We start from the raw sequence: 26609 nt of genomic DNA on the forward strand, positions 1-26609 counted from the left end.
ATAGGTGTTGAATATTGTCATCAGGCTCAGTCGCGTACTCGGGTGCCAGCTTTGAAATATTCTTGCAGCCTACCGTCTCTGTCTGCTTGCAGCTACTGGGCCAAGGATCATGTTTGCTTTTTCCTCGTTGGAAAAAGGCATCACGAAATTGCTCGCGCTTTAGCGGCCGATGCACGATAGTCTGTTTATCACTGTCTGGAATTACCACCTACCACTACAACCACGTCCGTCAGTCGCTTTACACAGCACAGGAGATAACGGTTGCTAGCTTAAATCGAACAGCCAACGCTTGCGTCGCTGCTCTGTCGCTTTTTAAGTGGCAGCTAGTGCACCTATGGCTGTTTGTGCATGGAAAGCTTGGGAGCAGTGCAATCACGACGGGCATGTCGCGTTGTGTTTTGTGTATTTCGCGGGAATCCGCAGTGAGCTGAAAAACACTAATATTTAACAGATAGAAAGACAGAAACTGTTTATTCGGACGCTTTGCAAAGCGCTCTGAAACTTTCTAATTGTAATTTTTTTCCTAGCTTCGTTGCTTCAGAAGTTAGTAAATAATCTTGACTCATTTTCTAGTTAAATAAAACACAGAAATCGCTACCCAGTGCATACAAATGTGAGATACATGCATTTGGTCGCGTCGTCTTAGAGTGCATCGGCATATTTTTAAACTCTGGCTAAAGTTAGCTAAAACACCTTGTATAATGCGTCAAACAAGGCAATTAAACATGTTGCGCAATCACCGATTCTCAGATCACGGAATCCTAAGGCCCGCACCCCCCTCCCTCCACTCCCCCGATGCCGTGCGCGCGACGGAAGGTGGCACGCTTCCTTCCCGCTTTTCTCCGTTGCGTACACAAGACTGACCCACCATCGTAGGCTTCCCCCTCCACCTCCCCCCTCCCGCTACGCTTTCACTCGCACATACAGCATGCGGCGCGCGCTGACGATGTTATTGCCCTTGGACTTCATACGGAACATGACGGCGACGGCAGGAATGCGCCTTCAGTGTCCACCTAATTGCTATCGCAATAATATAATAAGAGTATCCGGCAAGTGAAGAGTCCTATGGCCCATTACTTTTCGCAAAAGTTGTAACAAAATCGAACTTTCAGCATGCGACAATTTGCTGCGTGGCAACATTGTCTTTTGTGTGTGTGTGTGTGGGGGGGAAGACAACGGGAAAAACACAACTACGCTAAACAAACTAGTCACATGCATTGGACAAACTAGCAGGCTCATAAGACGAATAGCTAACAAACAGCAGGGAATGAAAGAAACAGACTTGAGGAGGCTAGTGCAGGCTTTCGTGCTCAGCCATATAGTATATTCTCTCCCCTATCTCAAACTTCAGGCAACAAAAAAGAACAAGGTTGAATGCCTCATAAGACAATAATACAAGGCATCCTTCATCTCCCTAAGTATACATCAACAGAAAGGCTGCTAATGTTAGGCATACACAGCACGCTTCCCGAGCTAGTCGAGGCACACAGAATCGCACAGTATGACACGCTAACAAAAAAAAACCCACAGGAAGACACATTCTAAGGATCATGGATATCAGGCAAGAATGCATAGGGATGGATGCCATGCAAATGCCTAGAGACATACACAAGTATCTGAGAATAGATCCAATCCCGAAAAACATGCATCCCGAACACCACGCAGAAAGGAGGAAGGAGAGAGCCAAAGCCCTCCACAGGCAATATTCAAACCATAAGGAGGCAGTCTGTACGGACGTTGCAGAGCTCCGTGATCACGATGCCTTTTCGATAGGCGTCGTGGGCATGGACCTAAGACCAATCTCCACCGCCTCTGTGTGGAGCAAAAAGGCACACGAGGTGGAGGAAGTGGCCATCGCCCTAGCCATTACAAGCACTGAAGCCAACACAATTTGTAGCGACTCGAAGACAACCGTTCGAAACTTTGCAAAAAGGAGGGTCCACAGACCCGCCAAACAAATCCTAAAACCGCAAAATTTCAACGCCAGACCCATTAGAATCAAATGGATTCCAGCCCACGCGTCGCATCCTGGGAACGAGGCGGCCCACAACTTAGCCTGAGGTTTCATCAACCGGGCATTGGGCGAGCTGGTCCTGAGGTTGTCCAGAGAGACCTTGACCACCTACCACGAGATAACATTATATTGTAGAAACAACAGAAGGATGCTCCCGCCGCCGGACAAAAGCCTTAATAAACATCAGCAAGTGGCATGACGGAAGCTACAAACTAACACCTTCCCCAACCCCTATATATACTCCAAGGCCTACCCAGGAGTCTACACCCCTGAATGTAAGCACTGCAGGGTCACAAAGGCAGATTTAAAACACATTTTATTCGAATGCAACAGTCTAAAACCGAATAGAGAATGGCAACTCTCGAACAAGCAAGAGTGGGAGGATGCGGTGTCCAGCTTGGACTCGGCGGTTCAACTGCAGGTTGTCAACTGGGCTTTGGAAGTCGCCGACAGGCAGGGCCTCACGACCATAACAGGTGGCACTAGGGGAACTGATCAGACAGCCACCTCACGCACCCTGGAAGCCCATTAAAGTCAACCAAATCCTTTCTGTTGACGAAATAAAGTTGTTACCACCACCTGAAGAGGCCATGATATGGTCTTCCTACAATTCTCAGTTTATCATTGTAACTGAGAGTAGAAGGGCCAATATGGTTATAGACACAAAAAAACTGCTCTCAGCACAAATTTAAACCCAAAATTTTAATTTGAAATTACTGCCTAAACCCCTCCCACCGACAGCTACCAATATTTTGGCACGGCTTGTGCGATGTCAAGAAGTGCTGGTCACTGCTGTCGTCAGCACTGTAATATTCCGAAGTAATGGGTGCACCATGCCTAGAGAGTGCATGCCCACAACTGTGTGAGTTCTCAAGCAGCACCCAAGCTCGGCAAGAAGGTGCGGGCTGAATGTCTAGCTTTCAGACGTGAAGTGTTCAGAGCACAACATTGGAGGGTCCAAAGCCTGGCAGTCCTCTTGCCCCATGTTCAGCTCCCACACATTACATTTCATGGGCTCTTTCGAAAACCTGAATATTGGACTCTCCTTGCTTCGCACGCTCTGCCCCCACTGGCATAGAAGGGTGTTGCCATTTCATTGTGCCTGCAATTTTTTAACTCGCATAATAAAGGCAGTACAAACAGTAAACATCTGCAGAAACTATCTTGGGCTGACCGCCGGACGACATGCATATGTATATCACACACACTGAAAGAGAACCCACTTCATTTCATCACCGATCACTGTCACTGGAGTGCCGTATGCTTAAACTGCAATATAAAAAGATTCAAATACAAGTTTTCTCGCACATCAAACGCACTCAAATTTTGCGAGCTAATCTGTGGGGCAAATATAGCACTCAACATGCAATCAACAATTCAAGCTATTGGATTGGATTGGGAAAACGTTTATTGAGCCTGCAGTAAAGTGCGCAGGCACGCTTCAGGTGTGGCCTACGTTATCATCTTGGCGGGTGCTCTGTGAGGAACCCCGCTCGCCATTGCCGGCTTGCCAGGCTCCTGTCTAGCCAGCGCCTCAATGACCTGCTGGATGGCCTGGAGTTGTTTTTCTTGGTCGTTGCTGTGGCGGTATACGTCCTGAGTTAGCTTCGCTTGGATGTTAGGAGCAATCCCATAGTATGTGCTCGAATGTGGCCGTCTCCCTGCAGCACGATTCTGGGTACATCCTATGCAATAGCGCCGGGCTTGGAAGCGTTCTCGTTTGTAGTTGCCTGGTACCGTGGCCCCTTTAGTGCAAAGCACTGCTTTCATTTTTAATTGCCGCTTCTAGGTGGCCATTCACAATAAGTATTTTCCAGCTGCCTAGGAGACAGTTTAATATTACCAATAAAATGGATAATAGTCTAAATTCAAGTCTAGCAGCATAAGAACCTCTCACATTTTAACAGAGAGAAACTGAAGGCTTGGAGAGCCCATGAAACCATGTGGAGAGGAAACGTCAGGAGTGACGTGTAGGGACATTTTCCCATCTTTGCTATGCAAGTATCAGTGTCAGTGGTTTGCAGCATGTGCTTTCTTTCACCTTGAAATAGACAAACATGGGTTACCACCAGCTACTTGGACATCACTTTGGGTGGCTGGCTCTGATTACATCTGTTCCCTTAATGACCATGGGTATAACAAAACCTGCAGTTGCAGCTTTGAGTTAAACCAGAAGTGGCGTCTTTTGGTCACATTTGTATAAGCACATGCTGCAATTTTTTTTTTTTGCTCTACATGGCAATCGTCTCTCAGCACAGTATTCTGAATGTCACTTTCCTTTCACATACTACTAGTAATTTTGTGCCATGTTGTGCATTGTGAATGTACCAGCACACTTTCGGCTCATGACAGTGAATGAAAGAACCCTTCAACGTCAACAACTCATTTAGATCTCCATTTGCAAGTCTTGCTTCAGCTAAACCCATTCCGTGACTACAATTTCCCTATTTTATCACTCAGTCTGATCCTTTCCTGCCTTTCACTGCATTTTCTTACCTTTGGTATCCATTCTGTTATGATAATATACCAATGTCTGTTTTATGCCTATGACCTGCCCAAGTGCAGTTTTTAATATTCTCAATTAAAATATTGTCTGGTCATGTTTGTTTTATATTCCATACTGCTGTCTTCTGTGATATGCATGTCATTTTCTATTCCATCAGCCGTTACACAGTCAGCTTATTTTCAAGGTTCTTAGCTATTCTCAAAGTTTAAGACCATTAGGTTAGTATTGGCAGTATATTTTTCTTTTCAAGGATATTAGTGAGCCATAATTCGTAACTCGGGAGTGCCTGCTATATGCCACTTCAATATATTTTATTGTAATGCACATTTCCTTCTCGTGATCCAGTTCCCCTGTCCTAGTAGACATACCCCTCCACTGCTTCAAGAAACTGACTACCAATTCAAGCCCTTGTTCCTTTGCTAGGCTACTGAAAATTACTTAAATTTTCCGCGAATTATTCAAACCTATTCTCAGACTTAATGGTCAGGTACTCGAAGCATTTATTGTAAAGCATCTTTAAGTTTTCTGAACAGGACAATGTCATCTGCAAATCGCATGTGTCTGAGATATTCCTTGTTAATCCTTATCTTTATTCTTTCTAAATGTAGCATCTTGTATGTTTCCTGTAAACATGCACATAATAACAATAAAGAGGTTCTGTCTCCTTGCTTGACACAGTTGTCAGCTGGAACACGTAAATCTCCAGTTATCGCTTTTAAGACTGTCTATGGCATAGCTGTGCTTGTACTCAGTGGTTTCCCTACACACCCTCTTGTTATTTTTTACGGTACTTCTTATTTGTAAAGAAAAAAAATTTTACAGGCAACGGGGAATTTTGTTTAATAGCGCTGAAAGAAAGGCATGCACTCGAAGGGACACATCGTCCATAGCTGGCTTGTGGTGGAAGATGTAGTGGTGTTTATGCAGAGAACACATTTTATATGGTGCTTGTTCTTTAGTTTTGTCTGTTCATAAATATGACTTTAATCCTTGTGTCAAATGAAGTAATGATTACTGCTACTTCTCCACTCTCAATCCCCCCCCCCCCCCCACCCCCCAGTAGAAATTTAGACAACCCCCTAATTTCAATTCCTGGGGAAACCCCTGCTTGTACTGAATGTTTGTGGGTGCACATCTGATTTTCTTAACAGGCAATTTAGGTTGAAGCCAGATACTTCTGTGTCCCAGTTTCCTAGTGTGTTCATGTTTGGGAGACACGGCTGTCTAAAGCTTGTGCTCATTTATGATATGCACAATATTCTGCACTGTGCATTTTCTCCTTGTGCAGTGTTTACTGAGCTGTCTGGATTCATTCTCCATCCCAATCATCTTGCTTGAGCACGACTGCACATCTCTCCAACTTATTTGTTTGTACTGTGCTGACATCATTAGCATAAAGCTGTTACTGCGCAGAAAATATATTATGTAAACGCCATATGAAAGGGAGAATTGCCATCTGCCCGACGGTAGCATGAAGTTACAAAAGGAATCTTCCAACTGGTAAGCTCTCTTTCCCAGAAAACATTATGGCTTTTTTTTTTTTTTGCGGTGTTATGCTATTGTTGAGTGAATGGCAGCTTTTCCTTTCATGAAACTTTCTACATCTTGGGAATTTCCATGAAACTAATTGCATATTCAGTGTCCCTGAACTTTGAGTTGTTGAATTATTTATCCTTACTCTGCAAAGTGCTATTCTAGCCTTCTGATTAGTTGAGCTGGTAGAGCAATCACCCTGCAAAAGTTTGACCTTATGCTCAGCCTCCATTCTAGGATAAATCAACTGCGAGTTTTACGGCATTTTTTTTTAACATACTGCAAGCCCATCAGGGCCAGTGCAGGAGGGGGTACTTGAACAGGTTTCTTTTATGAGGATGACACAAATTTTTCTGTAATTATTAACAATGGTAAAATTGCATGAGAGTTGAGCATATTGAATGTGGTCTCAAAGGAATCAATGGCATTGCAACACATAACAATGTTGTGTAGAGTATTCTAATGAGAGATGGCCGACGGAAAAAGAGTACTTGTGGGAATTATTGCAACTTAAGGGTTGTTGACAAAGTGCTTTGCAATGATTCTGTCTCAACGAGAGCTTAAGTGGTTCATGCAGATAAGACATTGCATTTTAAAGTGACTATGGTCTGTCAGAGAAACCGATATGGGTCTCCTTTGTAACTTCGTACTTCTCTCTGGGGAATTAAAATTTTTCCCTTTTGTGAAGCACCTTGCAGATTTCCTGAGAACTGATTTGCCAAAATTATTAATGTGGATAACAAAGTTTACGACAACACTAGAGCAGGAAAATTTGAGTACCTTGGTATTAAGCCCATCGGTAGGTACTATAGGACAATTATAAAGGATGTAAATATGGCTGTGTAATTATGATGTCGGTGAAGGACATTAGAGAAGTCTTTTTAATATTGAGAAATATTATAGCCAGTTGTCTCACCAGTTCTGTATATTAAGAAATCACTCATGTTAGCAACACCAATGATCCAAGAAATAATACATCTTATCGGGAGATGCACATAGGATGGAATGAATGGAAGGTTAATTCCATGATGATATTGCTGGTGAAGTATTGACAGGTTACTAGTAGAATCGCTGATGCAGTATTCAAGACATTATTGATTTTATATTCAAGTATAGGGGAGCCATTAGTATCGCATAATGAAATTGCAGTGAAATCCTGATAATTTGAATTGACGGATAACTTGAACTGCTTTGTCGGTCCCGGCAAAGGCCTATGTATTTGAATAGAAAAAAAACTCCCGCAAATTTGAACTAAAAAACGGCACAACAGTTATATCAAACGAAATTTCTCACTCTCATAGACCACTTTTCGGAGAAACCCAAGCTAAAAGTGAAGGTTCAATACGTCGCTAGCTACCGTAATGTTGCGTGACATAAAAATGACGAGGAAAGATGTGCAGGGAACAGAAACCAAACTGGAGCAGGAAGGTGCCCCTAGTGCATGCTCACCCGTGGATGGCTTCCATAGAGTGTGCTCCCCCATCCTAGCATGCACTCGGTCGCATCTCCAACGCAGGGGCACGCACGAGGATGGCACGCATCAAGCCACCAACTTTCCCAGCTCACCCTCACACGTTTTCCCTCGCACCTACAGTAAATGGCATGCGAGGCACAATCTTATCACATTTGGACTTTATATGGAACCTAGGCTTCTTCTGGCACATGTTGCGTGCTGATGGGAGAAACAAGCAAGATGACTTTTTCAACATGCAAGCCCAGGGATGGCTTTGGTTTTGTGTGCTGTACCGTGCAATTGATCAGGTGCTATATTTAATGTACGGGGCTCTCCTTTGTTCAAATTCCCTTTTATTTGAATAAATTTCTCGTCCCCTTAGAGTTTGATTGAATTAACAAAATTCTACTATACATAATTGTCTCGTTAGGTTTAATGGAATCCCGGAATCATTTGGGGTTGTTGCATAGCATTGATGATAAGAGCATTATAGTGAAAGTCCTTTTTGGCTTGTTCAGTTGTACAATGTGCTGGTTTACAGCAGTGCAATATTTGGTCTATGCAAAACTAAAATTAGAATGTTTGGTGGATCAAAAATTTCCCTTAAAGGGACACTAAAGACTAATACTAAGTCGGCGTGGACTGTTTAAATACCATTTCAGAAACCTTGCAACACTTGTTTCGTGCCAAGAAGAAACTTGGTTTACGAGAAAATTGCATCTGAAGGGCCCGAATACCTTTCTTGAAATTCAAATCTCCCACCACCCAACCGGTGGACTGGTGATGTTGCATACGCTGTCACCACCCTTTGCTGCAGTCGGTGAGTAAAGCGGCGCCTGACAGACGGCGGTACAGAGCCAAGACAGAGTGGTGGATTCGCCGCTGCAGCTGCTTTTTGGTCAAGTGACGTAGACCTTTTGGGCATCCCGTGAAATCACATGGAAGTTTAATTCTCCGCTACTTGCAGTTTGTGCGAGTTTCGCAAGCCAGCAAAATCAGCGCAGCAGTACGTGATAACAAAACTACTGAAATGCAAAAGCATGGGCGGCTAGTCAAGCGAAAACAAACCCTTTTGACCTCTCGCATCGTTGTCAAGGGTAATTTCAATGAGTTCTTTTTTCTAAAGATGAAATAGAACTGGACAAGTAGCATTTTATTTCATATTATAATACAAGGATGTTTTTTGGAACTAGTAGTTGAGTACTAGTGACAGAATTTAACTGAGGAGTGCTTTTGTCATCGGGCAAGTGCTTGAATGTCCCGGGGGAGTCTCTAATAATGTCCTGCATTTACCTCAATTTCTCGATTATTGAGGCTCTGTTTGTGATAATATTGATGCCTTAGATATTCTCGAGCACTAATCTATCACTTTAGCTTGACTTAGTATTTGCGTTTAGTGTCCCTCTAAGTTTGCATTAAACCATGGGGACTGTGTTGGTCTGTAGCAGTAATTTAGTAGACATGTTAATTGTTCATTAATTCGACTACAGGTAATTCAATTCCGACTGGTCCCGGCCTGCAGCCATACCATATGGGCCAAAACTTTCGTTATTTCGATCCTGAAATTACTCCCACTGGGTAATTCGAATTTGACTGGTCGGCGTGAAAGCACAGGACCCTATTGGTGTCAGCCTAGATCTGTCTTGGCGGCACTATGGGGCCATAAGTGAAAGACGCATTATCTTTCGCCAAAAGTGCCTGTCTTTCGATTTGGCCTAAAAAATTTGTCGTCCCGTGCTACGCAGCACTGCCCGAGGTGCAGCCTTCGGCCAATGGACATTGGCGTGTGCAGCTTCTCAGTGTCCTGGGCAGCATGTGGGTCACTATAAAATGCACGGAGTGCATTTTATAGTGACCCATCATAACTACATAGTAATGAAATATTCATTTATTGTACAGTCAGCCATGCTACGTTACTTCATTAAACATATGGAATCACCTGCTCAAATTACATGCACAGGTTAATTATTGGGCACAACCATTACAACAAGGGAAGAAATAATCTTTCGCGATTACTACCAAAACGCTCCACTTGAAACGTCCCGTCAAAGACGGTAGTGCCTTCATGAAAGCAGTCATGTGAAGCAATACATTTCACTGAGAAGTGAAATGGGTGTACTTTAAGAATGCAGAATGTTCAATTTACTAAAATCCTGATGTTCATTGTCTATTCCTTGCAACCACCGTACAGTAACGGCAAAAATAAGTCGCATTCACCAACGTGTATGGCATGACTGAAGGGGATATTACGAGATTCGTAGTTTTGTTTCTCCAGTGTCCTTGGTGAGTGAACAAAGCATCTTGTTTATATCTAAGGAGAGTTAGGGCATGGTATGGAAAAGTGTGGGCAATGTTCCAAATGGGTCGGTGAAATGCGCATTTTCCAGTAAAATATGTATGCAAGTGGTCCATAGCATTATTAGACTGTTTTGCGAGTGGTATAAGACTTGGACGGCTGCACTGGAATAATTACAACTGAGGTCAAATTTTGCAAACATAAGGGGAACAATACACCAAGTTCATGTGCGATGGTAAATATGTGTCGATCAAATACAGCGTTAAAAAAGTTGTAAGCAAGTGTCCGAAAGTATCATGCTACTGCTATTAGCTAGGTTTCCCAACGTCCCAAGAGAACTCTGCGTTTCAGATGTTTTATACTTTGAAGGAATAGGCAGCATTTTAAGTGCAATGTGTTGCATAGTTTTAACCTTTCTGGCTTATTTAGAAGCGTTACAAATAATCATTGAACCCTCATCTTTTTTCTTCTTACTTTTTCATGCGTGATATATTAGGTTCATCTGGTGTTCTCACTGAACTAAATTTAGGAGGCAGCTTCGTTATGTCTGGTGACTGTAAGGACAAGTTAATGGGTGATGTGGAGGTAAAGTTCAAAATAGAAGGGCAATTGGGGCTTTCGCAATAAATTACGTATGCAAGTACTCTAGAGTGTTTGAGCGTGTCTAACCAGCGGGGAAGAATGGAGCCCGCTGCCCTGGCAGAACTATAAAAGCTGCCAAAAACAAATTTAGCGAAAATTGGTGGCACACTGTAGAAACTCTTTGTGCGAAGTTAAATGCGATTGGACCAAACACAGCCTTTGTAAACAGTTTCTTATTCAGGTGTTAGAGCGTGTGATATTGCCACTATCAGCTATGCTTCCTAGTGTCCAGACATAGCCTTAGTTCACAAGTTTTATATTTTGTGGAAAGGGGAGGGGGGAAATGGCAACTGCAATGTGCAACAAAATTTTTACTTTCCTGGTCTGGTTAGAAGCGTTGCAAATAATTAATGAGCCGTCGTTTTTCTTTCCCTATTTTCAGACGTCATAACATGTTCCGTCTTGGTTTCAGCAATGTCCTCAGTGAACTAAACAAGATATTTTGTTTATATTTAGCGAAAATAAATGGCGCGTTATGGGCAATATGTAGGTAAACTTCATAAATAGGGCACTAATTATGACATTTGTAGTAAATTATGCATGTAAGCTATCTGAAGCTTTATGAATCTGTTTTGCGAACAAAGAATTCATCCCCTTACCCTGGAAGAGCTGTGAATTCAACAGATATCAAATCTAGTAGAAATTGTGCGTGGGGGGGGGGGGAGGGTGCGTTATAAAGCAATAAAGCATTGCATGCCCCCCTCAGCAGTTATAGTGGTGGCTTTCAACAGATTCGCTGGACATGCACTGTCGCAGGGCCGAGATGGCCAGTCAACTTTTTTTGTGTGAATATAGCAAGTAATTTATGTTTATTGTATGTCGTTATGTATAACCTCGACAATACCATTACCTAAACTAGCAATGCATTCATACTGTAGACTTAAACGGCAAGTACAATTATTTGTTCAATTCAAATTCTTTGTAGCAAATGTGCATTCTTTATGTGCACTGTACTGCTGCTACTGGGCAGGATCCGGGACCACTATGGAGCACTCATTGCCTTTTGTCCCTGTATCATCTTGAGATTTTATACGTTGCAAGAGATAAATGCAAATTCAGATCACTTTTTGGGCCCCCGTGGTTCACCATATGTGTGATTGATAGATAGGTCTCTGTCTGTTAAATATGCTGACAGAAGCACTCCCAGGCTATTTCACTTATTGTAATAGTAATTTGTAATATATATATATCGCCTGTTCCAAGAGCGGGCAACACGCGGCAGCTCTCCCTGAAACGCTGCTTTTTTGCAGTTGACGGCAGACGGCAATACAAGTTTATGCTTGCACCGTCATGGCAGCAGCTCGCATCCGTATAAGTGCAGGCAAGCTTGCATTTTTTCCTAAAATCCAGGCAATTAACTGTGCCAAGTTTTATACCAAAGTCGACGCCAAAATGTGATCGTCCTCCAAAGTTTGAGCACGAACAGTGCAGCGGTGAGTGCAAAATCTTTTTTCGAACAAGCGCAGCGAAATATTCAGGACCCTGTATTGCTTTCGCATCAATTATAGTGCACTATCACAGAACACCTATACGGCACTATTCTAGTCGTATACAACTAAAGTCTGCAGTGAAGCCCCGCCCTCATAACCGCCAGCCACTGTTCCTCCGCAAGGCTGCAAATAGTTCGTACTCAAACTTTTCCTGTTACCTAAATAAGGCGGTAACCACAAAAATAAAGTTATAAGCTCTTAATTTTATACGTTTCCACTCGTCTATTATAGTGGAACGGCAAAAGCCTAATTTTTTTACTGAACTGAAATAAAACGCTTGCTTCGCTGCAACTATTTACTGTCAAATTTCACTTCAGTTGGCAGTGAAGTTTGACGAGTAAAATGGGCACAAGGTAATGAACTGTACCGAGGACTTTTGAAAAGTGAAATGCTCAGACTCCATACACTTTGTCCATGTGTGTTGCACACCTCATCGCTTCCGCCGATGAAAAGACTCTTCAAGAACAGCAGACGCTGCCGAGGTATCAAGAAAATGTTGGTATCAAGCACGACGCCATTTTGAAAACGTCGAATGACGACGACTTTGTTTGCTTCTGTGATTGGCTAGCGGAGTAACACAAAGCCGCGTCGAAGCCGCGTGGTCCATGTGCCGTGGTTGCCAACTGCTTTTTTTTTTTTTAAGTTCGTGGGCTGCGGTTGGCCGCTGATACCGGAACGTGCCGTGGCGTGCCGACAAAGCGGTGGAGGGCCGGCCGCGGTGGAGAGCTGACGCCGTACACGTACACGTACATGTACGCACCGTGACTGTACGTACGTACACGAAACATTCACAATATTTTCTTTTCTTTTTTTCTCAGGTCGTGGTTTTACTGACGTTTACAATTTAAATTTCCTGAATAAACAATTAATATAATGAATAAGACGGTTAAATGTAGTAACGGAATAAGACATTTATATATTAGCAAAATTAATGCCGAATATCGAACAAATTATAATAATGATTTTCCTTATTTTTGTGCATTTTACAATGCCGCCAGGGGGCCGATGGTCGTTGCCTTCATTTAAAAACACGTCGGCAAAGAGTTGTCGAGGTATGATGCCCGCCTAGCCGAGGAGTGCCGAGAAGTCTCCCTTTTGTAAACTAGTTTAGATACCATGCTCTTGTAGTGGGCGCGCTCCTCAAGTTTCTTTAGTGAAGACGCCTCCACAAACTAGAGGCATGTTTCGAAGTAATACAGCATTGTTAGTAACGCTTGTCGCGCTAGTCAGTGCCGAACTCCAGCTAGTAGGGGCCCACTACCACAGTGAACACGATCATGACCACGATCATGACCATGATCACGAACACGGCCAAGAACCCGCAGCGTTCAAGTACTCACGCGTAGCCAACGAGCCGCACGTCGCAGCTGCTGCAGCTGGCAGCGAGGCCCACCATCATTCCCATGGACACGTAGCATCGTCTTCTCATTCTCATGCATCGGCCGCTCCCAAGAAGAAACCGATCCGATCATTCGAAGAGACTGCATTTCTTTGGGGCCGCGCTCTCGGTTCCACACTGCTGATTAGTGTCGCACCGTTTCTGATCCTATTTTTCATTCCTATTGACTCGCGCTCTGGCCATGAGTCGCTGCTCAAGGTTCTCCTCAGCTTCGCCTCGGGGGGCCTGCTTGGCGATGCGTTCCTCCACCTTATTCCACACGCACTTATGCCGCACAGCAGTGAAGAGGTCTCCGGTACTGCACACACAGGTCACGGCCATAGCCATGGCAGTCATGCCCACAGCCATTCTCACAGTCACGACCATTCTCACGGGCCTCATGACATGAGCGTCGGCCTGTGGGTGCTTGCCGGTATTCTAGCTTTCCTCATGGTTGAAAAATTTGTGCGTATGATCAAGGGTGGTCACAGTCATAGCCATGAACAGCTTCACGAGCATGTTCACGAGGAGCATCGTGCCGACGACCGGGTTCCGTCGGGAACAGGCGAAGCTGACACAAGGCCCACTGGAAAATGTGACGGAGAGTCCAGCGGCGCGGAGGACGCCAAGAACGAGTCGACTGCAGCTCTGGTGCACAGAAAGAAAGCCAAACTAGAGAGCACAGCGATGGACAAAAAGAGTGCTACTGATGGTGGTGAGTGTCCCACTCCCGTGCTTGTGCCATATTGCTGGCAAGATGCACGGCTGGAATAAACTTATGTGCTTCAGTGGGAGTGAGAGCGTTACTTTACCGCTTTTACGCCTTCTGTTCTTGTCACACACTGTAGCTTTGAAATAATGCTTGCATTTACTACTTTGCTTGATAGCGTTGATCTTTGGTATGGCTATTTAATGCTATCTTAAAACCTTTTAAAGAGTTTGAGACTGTGCCCTGAAAATCTAAATTTACATTTCATTGCACACTGAAGGGTGAACGCAACAACATAACATAGTGTAATTTGGCTATCAGAGAGTTTCAATGCAAGCATGGGTGGCCTTTTCTAAAGAAGATGTCAAGGTCAGCAAATGGCAAGCATCGCAAATGCTGGAATGACAATGACAGCTCATAGCATGAACATACACATGCAGTAATACAGAGGACAGAAAAAAAAGATTAAGGGAGGGATTATCCTGACCTCATGTTAAAAGAAACGTCTTGCTATCCCCCTTGGGAGTGTTAACGGTTAGCTGTGTGTCACAGCCAAGAGCAACCCCTTCTTCTAATGGAGTGAGGAGGTCCATGCCGTGGCAGTGCCTGAGCAAGGTGAAGACAGGGATGTGGATAGGAATTAGAATCGGACAGGACTGTTCGCTAGTGCATGTATACATGTTCCCTATAAGGAATGTTGGCGCTAAATTTCTGACCTGTCACTATAATGCAATAGAGGATCTGCTAGATGAGTTGGATTAAACATTTATTGTGTGAAAAGGGCAGCCATGTATTTCATACAAATATCGCACAATGCCTATGCTAAGCCAGAAGGTATCACATGTTATAAACACTGACAAGGACACAAAACTTTCCAGCATAACTAATCTAAACATTGAAGAGACACTAGCAAAAAGGAAGATGATTTAGTCATTGGTCTGTTAAAACACAGGGAAAGCACTGTACTGCACTAGATTGTACTTGCAATTCCTGTTATGTTGAAATGTGCCACTGGCAAGTAAAACTTTTGTGATGTACTGTTTCACTAGACAGATGATGCAAAAGAGCTAAAGAAATACGGGCCCATAAGTATAATGATCTTCTGATCATAATTTTACATAGAATCATTGACATACCCGCTGTGGTGCCATAGTGGCTTTGGCGTTGCTCAGTTAAGACCTAACCTAACCTAACCTAACCTAAAACCCCAGGTGGCCAAAATTAATCTGGAGTCCCCCTTACAATGTGCCTCATAATCATGTCGTAGTTTTATCATTGATATCCTGGATTTTCATTGACCGAGAGAACATGCTAAAGTGAGCAGGGGCCACTTGACAGCACATTGCATTTGTGCAATCAGATAAGGTATTAATTAATATAATAGTGTACTTGCAACTCATGCCATCGATATAAAAGGAAGAAATGCAACAGATAGCAAATGGTAATAATATGCATGAAGTTACACTGGTATCATTACCCTCCATGTTTTTTTTTTTTTTTTTAATATAGAAAGGATTAAGCAAGGAAGTAGAAATATATTTAAGTTGTCTACAGCCATCTTAGAAGGCAGGTTTAAACGGATTAAAATGAGGGTGAACCAAGGAGGTAGATGCATGGGACATATTTTAACAGCCGATTGAAGCTAACACTGTCCTGTTATGTTAATTTTGAAATAACCTGCTAAAATTGTCAAAGGCCTGAACAACAGACCTTTATGGCAGGCTCATATTTCTCTTCCCTCTTCTCTCAGCCATGTCCTGCTTTGCTGTGTAGATATGATTACAGAAGGGAACTAGGCAGTCAGTAAGTACAATAACTGCAAATAACAGTCAACTTGCTTAAGAAATGGGAAATTACATATTGAAGTCTGTTTGCCTTACAGAATATTAAAAGATGTTCTCAAAGCTGTAAAGATAAATTTGTGGCTGAAACTATGCAGAATGAAGAAACCATTAGAAACTGCAGAAAATAACTTTCACACCATCATAGAAATGTGACATTGAGAGCCCTGAAACAGTGACTTAAAGCTGGATTCACACAATGTGGTGGATCGCCGGTTCAGTATGCAGACGACAGGCATGGCAGGGCTCATTGCCGCCGAATGGCGACAGAGAAAAGGAAGTTGCTGACATGCTGCTTGCAGCATGATTCATTGCAGGTCAGCATTGTCACACTCGTCTGTGGACTGATCAGGTGATTTGTCCCATTGTGTGAATCCAGCTTAATGTATCATAGGTTTTTGTGAGTAGATGTATCAGGATAATTTTTATGCATCATTGAAACTTATGGTGTAGCTAGGGGATAATGAATAAGGGTTGCTTTCAGTCCTGTGTTCTTTATTCTGCGCTAAAGAAAGTTATTACTTTGGGTAATGAAAGGGTCGATGAAATAAATTTTGAGTTTGATGTGTTCTGCTGACATGTATGAAACTGCTGGTAAGACAACTTGTGCCACTTACCTGCATGGTAGAACTTGTTGTGAACAAATATTACTTGAGTGCCATCATGTAATGAATGTAATGACAGAGAGGTTATATTTGTAAGGTAGGTGTACGTACTTGTCTTGGGTTTGCAGTGAACGTGTAATCTTGAACTTAAAAGCGAAACAACAAATCAGTGTAGACTAATAAAGCATTGTTTGAGAACACTGCAGGCAGGCATTTCAAAATAATAGTTTGATTATTAGATGAGAAAATGAAGGTCGAAGTATCAGTATTTGAACTTCGCGTCTAAACCCTGACGACGGTACGTCAGTGTGACATCAGGGATTCCAAAGTATGCTTTTGCATTTGGGTCGCATTGGCTGAGTAAAGGTTTCTGAAACTTGCCATGTTTAATATTTGGTTCCTTTAGAACACAATGTAGTCAATCTGTACTGCTATATAATTATGTAGGCCCTAGAAGATGCCATCAGAATCCATGACGTCACAGCGACCAGGTGCGGGAAGTTCAAGCTTGGCAACCATGTTTCGTTCTTACGCTTTTTCTGGCTTACCAAGCATCTTATCGTGGTAAGAGTGGTGTTTTGGGTGTCCTAGAGAGGTAATTTACTGATGCAGAAGAAATCATTTTTCTCTTTAGTGTCCCTTTAAGACTACCTTTTTGTCATGAATGTCCAGAATCATAATTGTATAACAATGCATAACATTAAGGCATCAGAAAGTCTTATAGTCATTACTGTTTCTATCATGTGTTTGTGTCAGTTACGGTGGCCATGTTACAACTAACACGTATAACATATAATCTCGTGGCTAAGAAGTAATGCAAATACGGGGCAACAGCTCAAGGATGCAAGGCGCAAGTGCTGCTGTTTGTTGCCGTTGTCCCATCTTCGTGCTGCTTCTTTACCATGATTAAGTCACCAACTAGCTCATGAGTGCACTTTGCTGTAGATAGTCTCATTGCATTAGGGAATCATTATGGACATGAAATGTGTTTTCCAAGCTTTACAGATTTTTAGGGGAACTATTGTTTGTATCATGTTAGGGGTTTAATGGGATACTGGTTCAGCATTTGTAAATGTGTTATGTAACTAACTGCTGCATTTGTTCTCTCCAGAAAAACGGCCATCAGACATCAAAGTAGCTGCCTACCTGAACTTGGCTGCTGATTTTACTCACAATTTCACCGATGGCCTGGCCATAGGTGCATCGTACATTGCTGGCAACACAGCAGGCTTTATATCTACAGTGACAATCCTCCTGCACGAGGTTCCACATGAAATTGGAGATTTTGCAATCCTGGTGCAGTCAGGCTACAGCAAACGCAAAGTAAGGAAAATATTTATTTGGTAGTTCACTATTGGTGAGGAGCATGCAACCTTTCAGTATACAACAATGAATTAGTTGCATTTTTTTTTTCTCACTGACTGTTCTGTCGACCATGTCCCTAACATTTCTGCACAAAGCTGTAGAGTAGATTTTGTTTGGCTCCATGTTTGTTTTTGAAGCTTTAACTCATTCACAATGCTGCTTGAACCATGGCGACACTAAGGGATTCATGTCAAATTTCAGCCATTTTCCCTTCAGTTTGCTGTCATGCTTACAACACAAGATGATGACCCCAAGGAATAGAAATAACCCCTCCAATCATGACATCTCTATGTAGAGATGCAATTTGCTTTGCATTGATGATAGGGAGATTAGCAGAAATGAAGCCATCTGTTTCTACTTTAGCTCCTTATGCAAATGAATGGTAACATCTTTGCACATTATGGGGCAGAAGTATGCTCAAAACATTGTTCAAACATAGGCATGTGCATCATGCTTATAGACACGCTTATAGACACGGCGCGGCTCCCGTATCTTGAAAGCGATCAGCGATGTGGACAAAGAGCGCCCAGTGCCGGTAGCTTCGTATGCGCTGTGCTTTAGACATTTAGTTCGCGTTAAAGTGAGAGAAAGCATGAAGGTAAATTCGCCCGCTGCTGCTGCCGCGCTTATCTTGCTTAATTAGCTTGTAACTGCTTCGCCTTTCGGGCGAAACTGCGACTTTTTGTTTTTTACTTTGGATGTTCATCACTCACTCTTTGCATAAAATTGTTGGACATCGCGACAAAAGTTTCGGAAGTGAGGCGCTTCGGATATTATGGACTTCGGATAAAACGGACGTTTTTTGTCGGATTATCAGGGTTCATTGTAACGAGAGTCGACTCAATGTTTAACTGTATAATGAAACATTTAACTTTTTATGACTTCTTGCCCTAGAACAGCATGTATTTTGAACCTCAGTATAACGAAGCATGTTTACACATAATTTCAGCATAATGAAATTTCACCGCTGTCACAAAGGAATATAGAGGTATTCATTGGAAACTGCGGTTGTTTGTGAACGCGCCTCTCAAATCGTGTGACAAAACAGTTGCCGAAGCACAGCGGCGTAGCAGCAAGACCCTCTTGCCATTATGTTCTGTATGAAGTCCAAATGCAGTAAGATCCTATTGCGGCCCTGTGTGCCTTATGCTGTGGGTGCAAGGGCAGCGTGCAAGGGTGAGCCGAAAAGGACAGTGTCTTGAGGCGCACACTGTTTTCCCACGGGGACGAGGAAGAGGGGAATATGCAAGCACTAGGGAGGGACTTGGGGAGCAGGTGGGCATGCATCTCCTCTAGCCCGGCAATACTTCACATGACTTTCACCATGGCTGAGCACATACACAGCCTGTGTGCCCTGTCTTGGAGGTAACCTGCGGTGGGTGCAAAGATTAGCGAGCCGAGATGGCCATTGCCTTCATATGTGCTTTCTTCCCATGTGTAAGTGCTGGAGGTCATGTAATTTTCAGTTTCAGAGACGTTTTGAAACGAGAGGCAGACAAAGCATTCGCTCCCCTCTTCCTGTGCTTCTCATAATGTGTCGTCTCACTGTGGGCGACACTATCTGCGGTGGCGGCGGAGTGGACGCAAAAGCTTTGCTGACTTAGCTTCGTACCGCCAATGTGAAGATATTGTCGAAACAGCACGAAATCATATCTGTGGTCTCTGACTCTCAAATTCAACAAAATTATTTTCTTTCTCATTGGGATCCTTTTTTTCAATTGCCCAATAATTGGGAACCATTTTAGGCCCCTTTCATGTAATAAAAATTGGTTGGTGACTGCTTATTTGCATAAAAGGTCTAATTTGAAAGTAATGAAATTTTGATACAATGGAGTAAGGCGCCGGTTTTACTGGCTTCATTATATCAGTTAAAAACTTCAGTGAAAATTTTTAATCAGTCACTTATGCATTTCAGTTTAGTGGGGAAAAAAAATGTCTGGCTCCGCAAGCAATCCAGTTTGTAAGATTAGAATTGTGCTATCAGCACAGGCAATTTTTCAATATTATGTTCAGTCTAAAAAACCTCTTGTGTTTGCATGCATGCATGCTCTCGAGACTGCTTGTGCATTACATTGCACTTTGCCTTCAATCCTCCTCAAAAGTGTCTGTGAATCAATTACATAACATTTCCACCCTGTATTGATGCCAGATGCATGCGGAGCTATGTGAAAGTGGTTTAGTTATATGCTTGCGGACAGCCCTCGAGAAAAATTATATAGGCTGTTGTGTCATCACAGATGATGAAAAGGAACCGTGAAGTGCGCTTCGAATATTGTGAAGTTACATAAAAATCCAGGATGCAGTGTCAACGTGGTAAGCAACAACACAAGGTTGCATTGTTATCTTTATTTCTATAAAGAAAAGCAGTTTTTACTGTATCAAACATGAGGAGATGGTTACTTTGTCCGTGTACATGGGGATACTGCTTCTGGCATCCAACAGTTACGCGTAACCAAAAAAAAACGCTCTTCCAGTCAGTAATAAAAACTGATTCGGAAAGCAATTATGTTCCTGAGCTGTCTTAAAGTCTTAAAATGACATGCACACACACACGCACAAATACACATGCACACAAATGCACACCTGCTGCCCCAATTAACTGTTGGCAAAAATTAAAAATAATGTTTTGCTTTATGTTAATGGCGATCACTGTATGCTGCTGGTTATTATTCATGCTAGTCATCTGTATTTTTCTCATTTTGCTAAATATGTAAGTTTAATTAGATAACTTTAATTAACTTACCTTTTTGAGAAGGCATCAGTGCAAAAGTTGTGGAAAGAGTTGAAAGATGACTGATAACAGCATTTAAGGTAACCTAGGCCTTTTGTGGTCCCTTTTTACAACAGCAACAACGAAAAAAAAAAAAGAAGAAGAAAGCCCACAAAATTTTCTGAATATCATCCGATAATGCACTTGCACGCCATTTAGCAGCGGTCTGAAATGTAAATCTCATCATCTAGTGCACTGCACATCTTATACACAGTGTAATAGGCTGTGCCTGTATTTTACGAGGTTTGTTTGAAAGTGCTGCAAATCCTAATGTGTAGAAATATTTTCACGTATTTCAAAAACTCAGTGGCTTTCTTCCCCCCCCCTCCTTTCTTTTTACGGAAAAAAAGGACCACGCAAGACCTTGATTCTATAAAATGGTGTTAGCGGTAATGTCTTGACATCCCCCACAACTTTTGCATTGGTGCCTTATCATTTAGGTAAATTAATTAAAAACTTAGTAATTAGATAGTCCGCAAAATGAAAAAAAAAGATACCCATGACTAGCATGAACAACAGCCATTAACACACAGTGACTGCCATTCACATAAAGCCTTCCATTATTGTTAGTCTTGCCAACAATTAGTTTGAACAGGCAGTAAATTATAAGAATTCCACCATTGAGACTGAAACCTTCAGCAAGCTTTGAGCTGCTCTCCTCAACTTAAAAAAAAACATTTCTGTAAGTTCCAGTCGAGGTAATCTTACGGCTTGGCTGGTAAGAGCCCTCAGCAACTAATAAAAAATTATTCGCGCACTAAATAGTAATGCCTATAATGTAATGATCAATACTCACTTTGTAAAAATATTATGCAGATCCCGCGCACTGTGGGAATCGATGTAAGCGAAGGTTTCTGTGCGGGTTGCTTTGATTGGCGACAATTAGTGGTGATTTTGACAGCGAAAGCTTAATTTCTTCAATGTTTAGTCTAACACGAGATGGTTAGTTGATGTTAAACGTTACCTTGCATGTACCACTGCTGTTTGTCTGCATAGTACACAGAACACACAGGGAGAGATGTTTGCTTGAGGTGTTGTGCGCCATATTTCATAACTTCTGAGAGGGTTGAGCATTGTCATTACCTCACCTGGCACATCGGATTGTGGCATAAGTATTAAACTTCAATTGGATTATGAGGCATGCCATAGTGGCGGTGTCCGGATTGATTCTGACACCGTGATGTTCTTTAACGTGTCCCAAAATCCAAGTACACGTGCATTTTCTATTTTGCCCTTGTTAAAATGTGGCTGCCGTGGTCGAGATCAAATCCGTGACCTCTAGCGATGCCATAGCCGCAAAGCTACCGAGGCAGGCACAGAAGTATCGATTTGGTGGTCAACCGCTTCCCTATTTCGCCTGTACCCTGCTGTACGCTTTCATTAATGTGGCTCTCTTCAGCACGCCCTGCGTAATTTGTCCACTTGGCATATTTGCATGGTGTTTATTTTTTAGAAATACCAGGAACGTACTGTACTGTACCTTTAAGCTTATCCAGTTTCTCTGCTACTGCTGTCGTATATACTAGTAGGGTTCCCTTGCTTTCTCACATCACCCCCCTTGTATGGGAACTGCCTCTTCTGCTCCTCCTCTCTACAGTTCTGTCTTTGACCTTTGTGGACTCGCACGTTAGTAGAATGGGAAGCGCTGCAGTTACTCTGATGCTTTTGAGGGGGGTCAGGGATAATTACAGCCGTCAAGAGGCTAATGTGGCGATGTCCAGGGAGCTCCAAAGAGTATTGTGCACATTCAATGCGGTGGGGTCTAAATTAGTTCCTCGCGTCACCTTTCCTCTCTGTCTCGCTCCTGTAATGTAACACCCCCAACTCCGGGGTGTGCCAAACAGCAGCAGCCACAGCAGCAGTGGGAAAGACAAAGGAAGAGGTAAAGAAAGCTTTGCTTTAAAAGTCCAAACTGTTCAATGGTGCGGCAACACACAACACTTCGATAAGCTGCCCAATGTCTGTGTGTTTTTTTATCTCATGTTCCTTTTCATATGAAAGTATTAGGGAGTTTCAGAAATAGTGCACTCTAGCATCTTTATATACCCGATGCCCCATGTCCCGCTTGTGCTCTTTTGTATACCTTTTTGTATTCTTTTGCACACTCAGTGATTTGCCTCCCCTAATGAGTACACCAAACCTAATACTTCCAGTTCACTAAAGTTGAAGCACATTGTTGTAAGATTTATGGCACTTTACTAGATTTGTAGAATTAGTGTGTGTGCCCTAACTATGTTGCCTCCTATTTTGCAGGCAATGTGCATGCAGCTGGTGACAGCAGTGGGCTGCCTTAGTGGCACACTGTGCAGCCTCATTGCTGATGGGGTTAGCAGCAGTGCCAATCTATGGGTGCTGCCCTTCACTGCTGGTGGGTTCATCTACATTGCGACCGTCTCAGTCATTCCTGAGCTGCTGGAGAACACACGACTGTGGCAGTCAGTCAAAGAGATATTTGCACTGCTGCTTGGTGTGTCCATGATGGCGCTACTCACCCAGTTTGAGTAAATCATAGCTGAAGGGAAAAACCAAAGTGCACAAAAGAATACTGTCGCATGGTTGGATGTTACATTTTGTTTGGATAGGTGCTGGGATGGGAGGGAGCCACTGTTGCATGTGAACTGTGTTATGTTCCCTAATGTTACAGTTAGAATCACTTCTGTTGAACAAGTGTAATGCATTGGTCTTAAACTTACTTTATTCACAATAATCGTACACATTATTTATTGAATGGCATTGTATAAGAATTCTGAGCATTTCGTTCGATGCAGGCGGGCTGGGACAGTTGGTCATGGGGAACTGGTGACAAGTTCATTTGAACATGGCACAATGTCATATACTTTATCAAATGAATGGTGCAACTGACGTAAACACACAAAGAAGAGGCAGAATGGCACCTTAGTGATAGTAAGGTTTGTTAAAATAACCAGTTATTTACGCTCAGTACAGTAGGCACAGAAAGCTGTACAGGACGTTTTCTCCTATATTGTTTTGTGATTTTTTATTCATATAAATATATTGTTGCAATTAATGAAAACTCTGGTCGCATTTACCACTGTGAAGTAGGATCAAAGGGTTAATGATGTGTACTGATGTGAATGATGTGATGTGATGTTAATGATGTGAATGATAAGGCCTGGAATAGTTTTTTACGTAGCCTTCTGTGCATTGTGTGTTGAGTGTAAACATACACAGTCATTTCAATTAACTTTTTGGGGGAGTGCCTGCCTTATCTTGTTTCTTGTGTTACGCCTTTATATATCGATAGCTATGAGCCAACTAGCCCAGTTGTGTGCTGTACCGTCCTTTTTTCTCTCTTTTTTTTATGATACTAGCAAAAATGTTATAATATATATATTATACAGTAAATTTAACCAAGGTGGTGCAGAAGTTTGGCTATTCTTGAATTTTTCAGCACTCGCACTGAGAATTGTTTTGTGTGATGGAACTGCAGCATGACTGAATGTAACATGGTGGAATGTACTGCAACTCTTATCTCTCCTATCATTTCCTAAAATGTATGTGCAATTCTTATGTGCATCTACATGAGCATTGTACATTGTTGTTAATGTCGGCAGCTTTTTGTATTTTGACATCTCTCGCTCACTCATTCCGGTGTAATAATGGAACTTAACTGTGGCCGACAGGACCGGTGTCCAAGCTCTTTTCTGTATGCTTTTTTTTCTTCATAAACCTCTATCACTGTACTCGAGGCATTGGTGATGCAAGCTGCCAGGGAGTTGCATTTACCAGACACTCAAGGTCTTAAAAAAGAGACATCAATATCAGTACCAATACCAAATATCAGATAACATTATGATTTGCGCTGAAATCTTTCATAGTTGGTCGTGCTGGCATGTATTTGCGACACTTTAATTGCATTATGGCGATAAAAGGCCTTCCATGATATCTAGAGTAGAAACTAGATTTGCTAACAACTTACGTGCCTCTGCCAGACAAGTTGGTGTTCTGAATACAGGACAAAGCATTTAATGTTAGCCCATGGTGTCTGCACATTGCCTTGCTCCTGCAATTGTGTGGTTGAGAGAGTGCGTAAACGTACACAGCGATCTATTGTCATAGGGAACATGAAGCATATGGCCTTTGCTTTGTAGTGGTAGCATTCAAGAGGAGTATGCAGCTGATGCCATGCTCTCATGTTTCCTCTTACAGTGGATCTCAGTGTCCAAGGCTAGTTACGATATGGTGATTTCCTATATTTTTTTTTGTTATGGCCTTGTAATATGTCAGTGGAGAAGATGCTGATGTTGTGAATTGGAAGTGAATAAAATACGGTTTCAAGGTATCTTCTTTGACCAAGCTTATGGTCCTCTTTATTAATGCAGAGTAGCTTGCTGGTTTGAAATTTAGTTAAAGGATTTGGAAATCTAGTGAAAGAATTCTTGGCCATTTACAGTTATTAATATTTCTCCACTTTGCAGTCATGCTGGTTGGAAACTATTTCATTTTTGTCGGGTGCTGTGCAGAAATGCCACTACTGTGCACCCTCTTGCAAGAAGTGATTTATTTCTGCAGTAGCTTAAATTCTAGCCTCGATTAGGGGTACTCAGTTTATATAGCAATTAAATGCTGAGGTTTTGTGTACCAAAACCAGTGGTAGGAATGCTGCTACAAGTGCTCCAATCTGCTGCATTCCCTTAAAGCTGCTACATCCATGCTACAAATGAGAGAAACTGCTCCAAAGCTGCTCCAAGACGAGGCATGCCATGCAATCTCGGAGGCCACTTCAAAAAGGAAGAGGAGTTATGGTTGATGCCAGGTGGTGGCCGTCACCACCTTATGCAAAGAGTTCCCTCTCACCTCCTGCCATTCATAAAGCTAAATGGGCGAAAGGGTCACTGACCTAATCCAGTGCACGCACGTGCATGTTTGTGGTCTGCCATTAGGAAACTCTATGTGCCATATTCGCGGATGTTGCATAGTTTGGGATGAGGTTCTGTCGCATTTGCACTTTGTACCACCGGTGCGGCCTTGGTGGGAGAAGTGTTCCCCAACCGACAGCGCAGACTTCATACATTTGCCATGGTTGCTGTGTCATGGCGCTCAGAAAACTAAAACTTGCCCCATTTCATGTTTATTGGCTTCTTTGCTGTGTCGTGATTATCTGTGTGCGCTTGCAATGGAGCGGATTTGTAGCTCTGCCATTTTACTAGCTAGACTACTTTAGGCCTAAAATAAAATTTCTCGAATGGCCATCATGCAGACCATGTGACTGTATTGCTGTCATTTTTTTTTTTTTGCCTTTGGGTGGCTTGCTTTACTGCTAAGGATGTGCAGTATTTTTTTTTTTTGAGCATGCAGGTTGACTCAGTGTAGCCACATGATGGTTGTAATTTGTTCGTGAGTGGTCGCATATGCAGATTATCTTTCTTGAGAACATTCGCAATGATGTGTGCCAGTACTCCCAAACCATTTTTGACTTGCAGGAATAGTGTCTGGCCCACAGTCATTCAGAATCATCATTGTTGACTGGTACAAAAACCTGCTCCAAATTGTCATATTTGTTGCTGCTAAACCTGCTCCAAAACACTCTTGGCCATTCCCATCACTGCAAGACATTTGATTTTGAGGCATGCTGTAGTGGAGGGCTCTGGATTAATTTTGATCTCCTGGGTTTACTTAATGTGCACCTATATCGAAGCAAGCAAGCAAAAAGCTCAGCAGCGCAGTGCCATTGCCACTGAACTACTGCGGCGGGTGATTAGCAGTGGCATAGCCAGAAATGTCGTTCGGGGGGGGGGGGGGGGGGGGGGGGGGGGCTCACTTTGCAGCTCGGCCTCCTCCTTATAGAATTTGTCGAGGGATCAAATACGTGAATAACTGCATTGCCATTGCCAAAGATGCTCCAAACGAATTCTTGAACGCTATGCACTGTCAAGACAAGTAAAATATGTATTTTTTTATGAAAGAATATACTCGTATGTCCCAAAAATTGTGCCCGAAATGACTAAAATCAATGCTTCTATGTTTTTTTTGTCTATTTAATAAG

At 42.6% G+C, this 26609-nt stretch overlaps 1 protein-coding gene and 1 long non-coding RNA gene across 2 annotated transcripts in view; both read left to right on the top strand.

The window, feature by feature from the left end:
• The first annotated feature begins 9414 nt into the window (after positions 1–9414).
• Positions 9415–26609, top strand: part of LOC142580641 (uncharacterized) — a 41435-nt gene continuing 24240 nt past the window's right edge. The window contains exons 1-3 of the long non-coding RNA XR_012827807.1: positions 9415–9789; positions 11695–11765; positions 12578–12705. This is a non-coding gene — a long non-coding RNA (uncharacterized LOC142580641). The remainder of the gene's footprint in view (positions 9790–11694; positions 11766–12577; positions 12706–26609) is intronic.
• LOC142580579 (zinc transporter Slc39a7-like) lies at positions 12951–24905 on the top strand. Its single transcript, XM_075691158.1, has 3 exons — positions 12951–14027; positions 17579–17790; positions 22856–24905. Exons 1-3 carry the CDS (start codon positions 13115–13117, stop codon positions 23105–23107), a joined length of 1377 nt encoding a protein of 458 aa, XP_075547273.1. The 5' UTR covers positions 12951–13114; the 3' UTR covers positions 23108–24905.

Source organism: Dermacentor variabilis, chromosome 1 (assembly GCF_050947875.1).
Source record: "Dermacentor variabilis isolate Ectoservices chromosome 1, ASM5094787v1, whole genome shotgun sequence".
Classification (NCBI taxonomy): Eukaryota; Metazoa; Arthropoda; class Arachnida; order Ixodida; family Ixodidae; genus Dermacentor; species Dermacentor variabilis.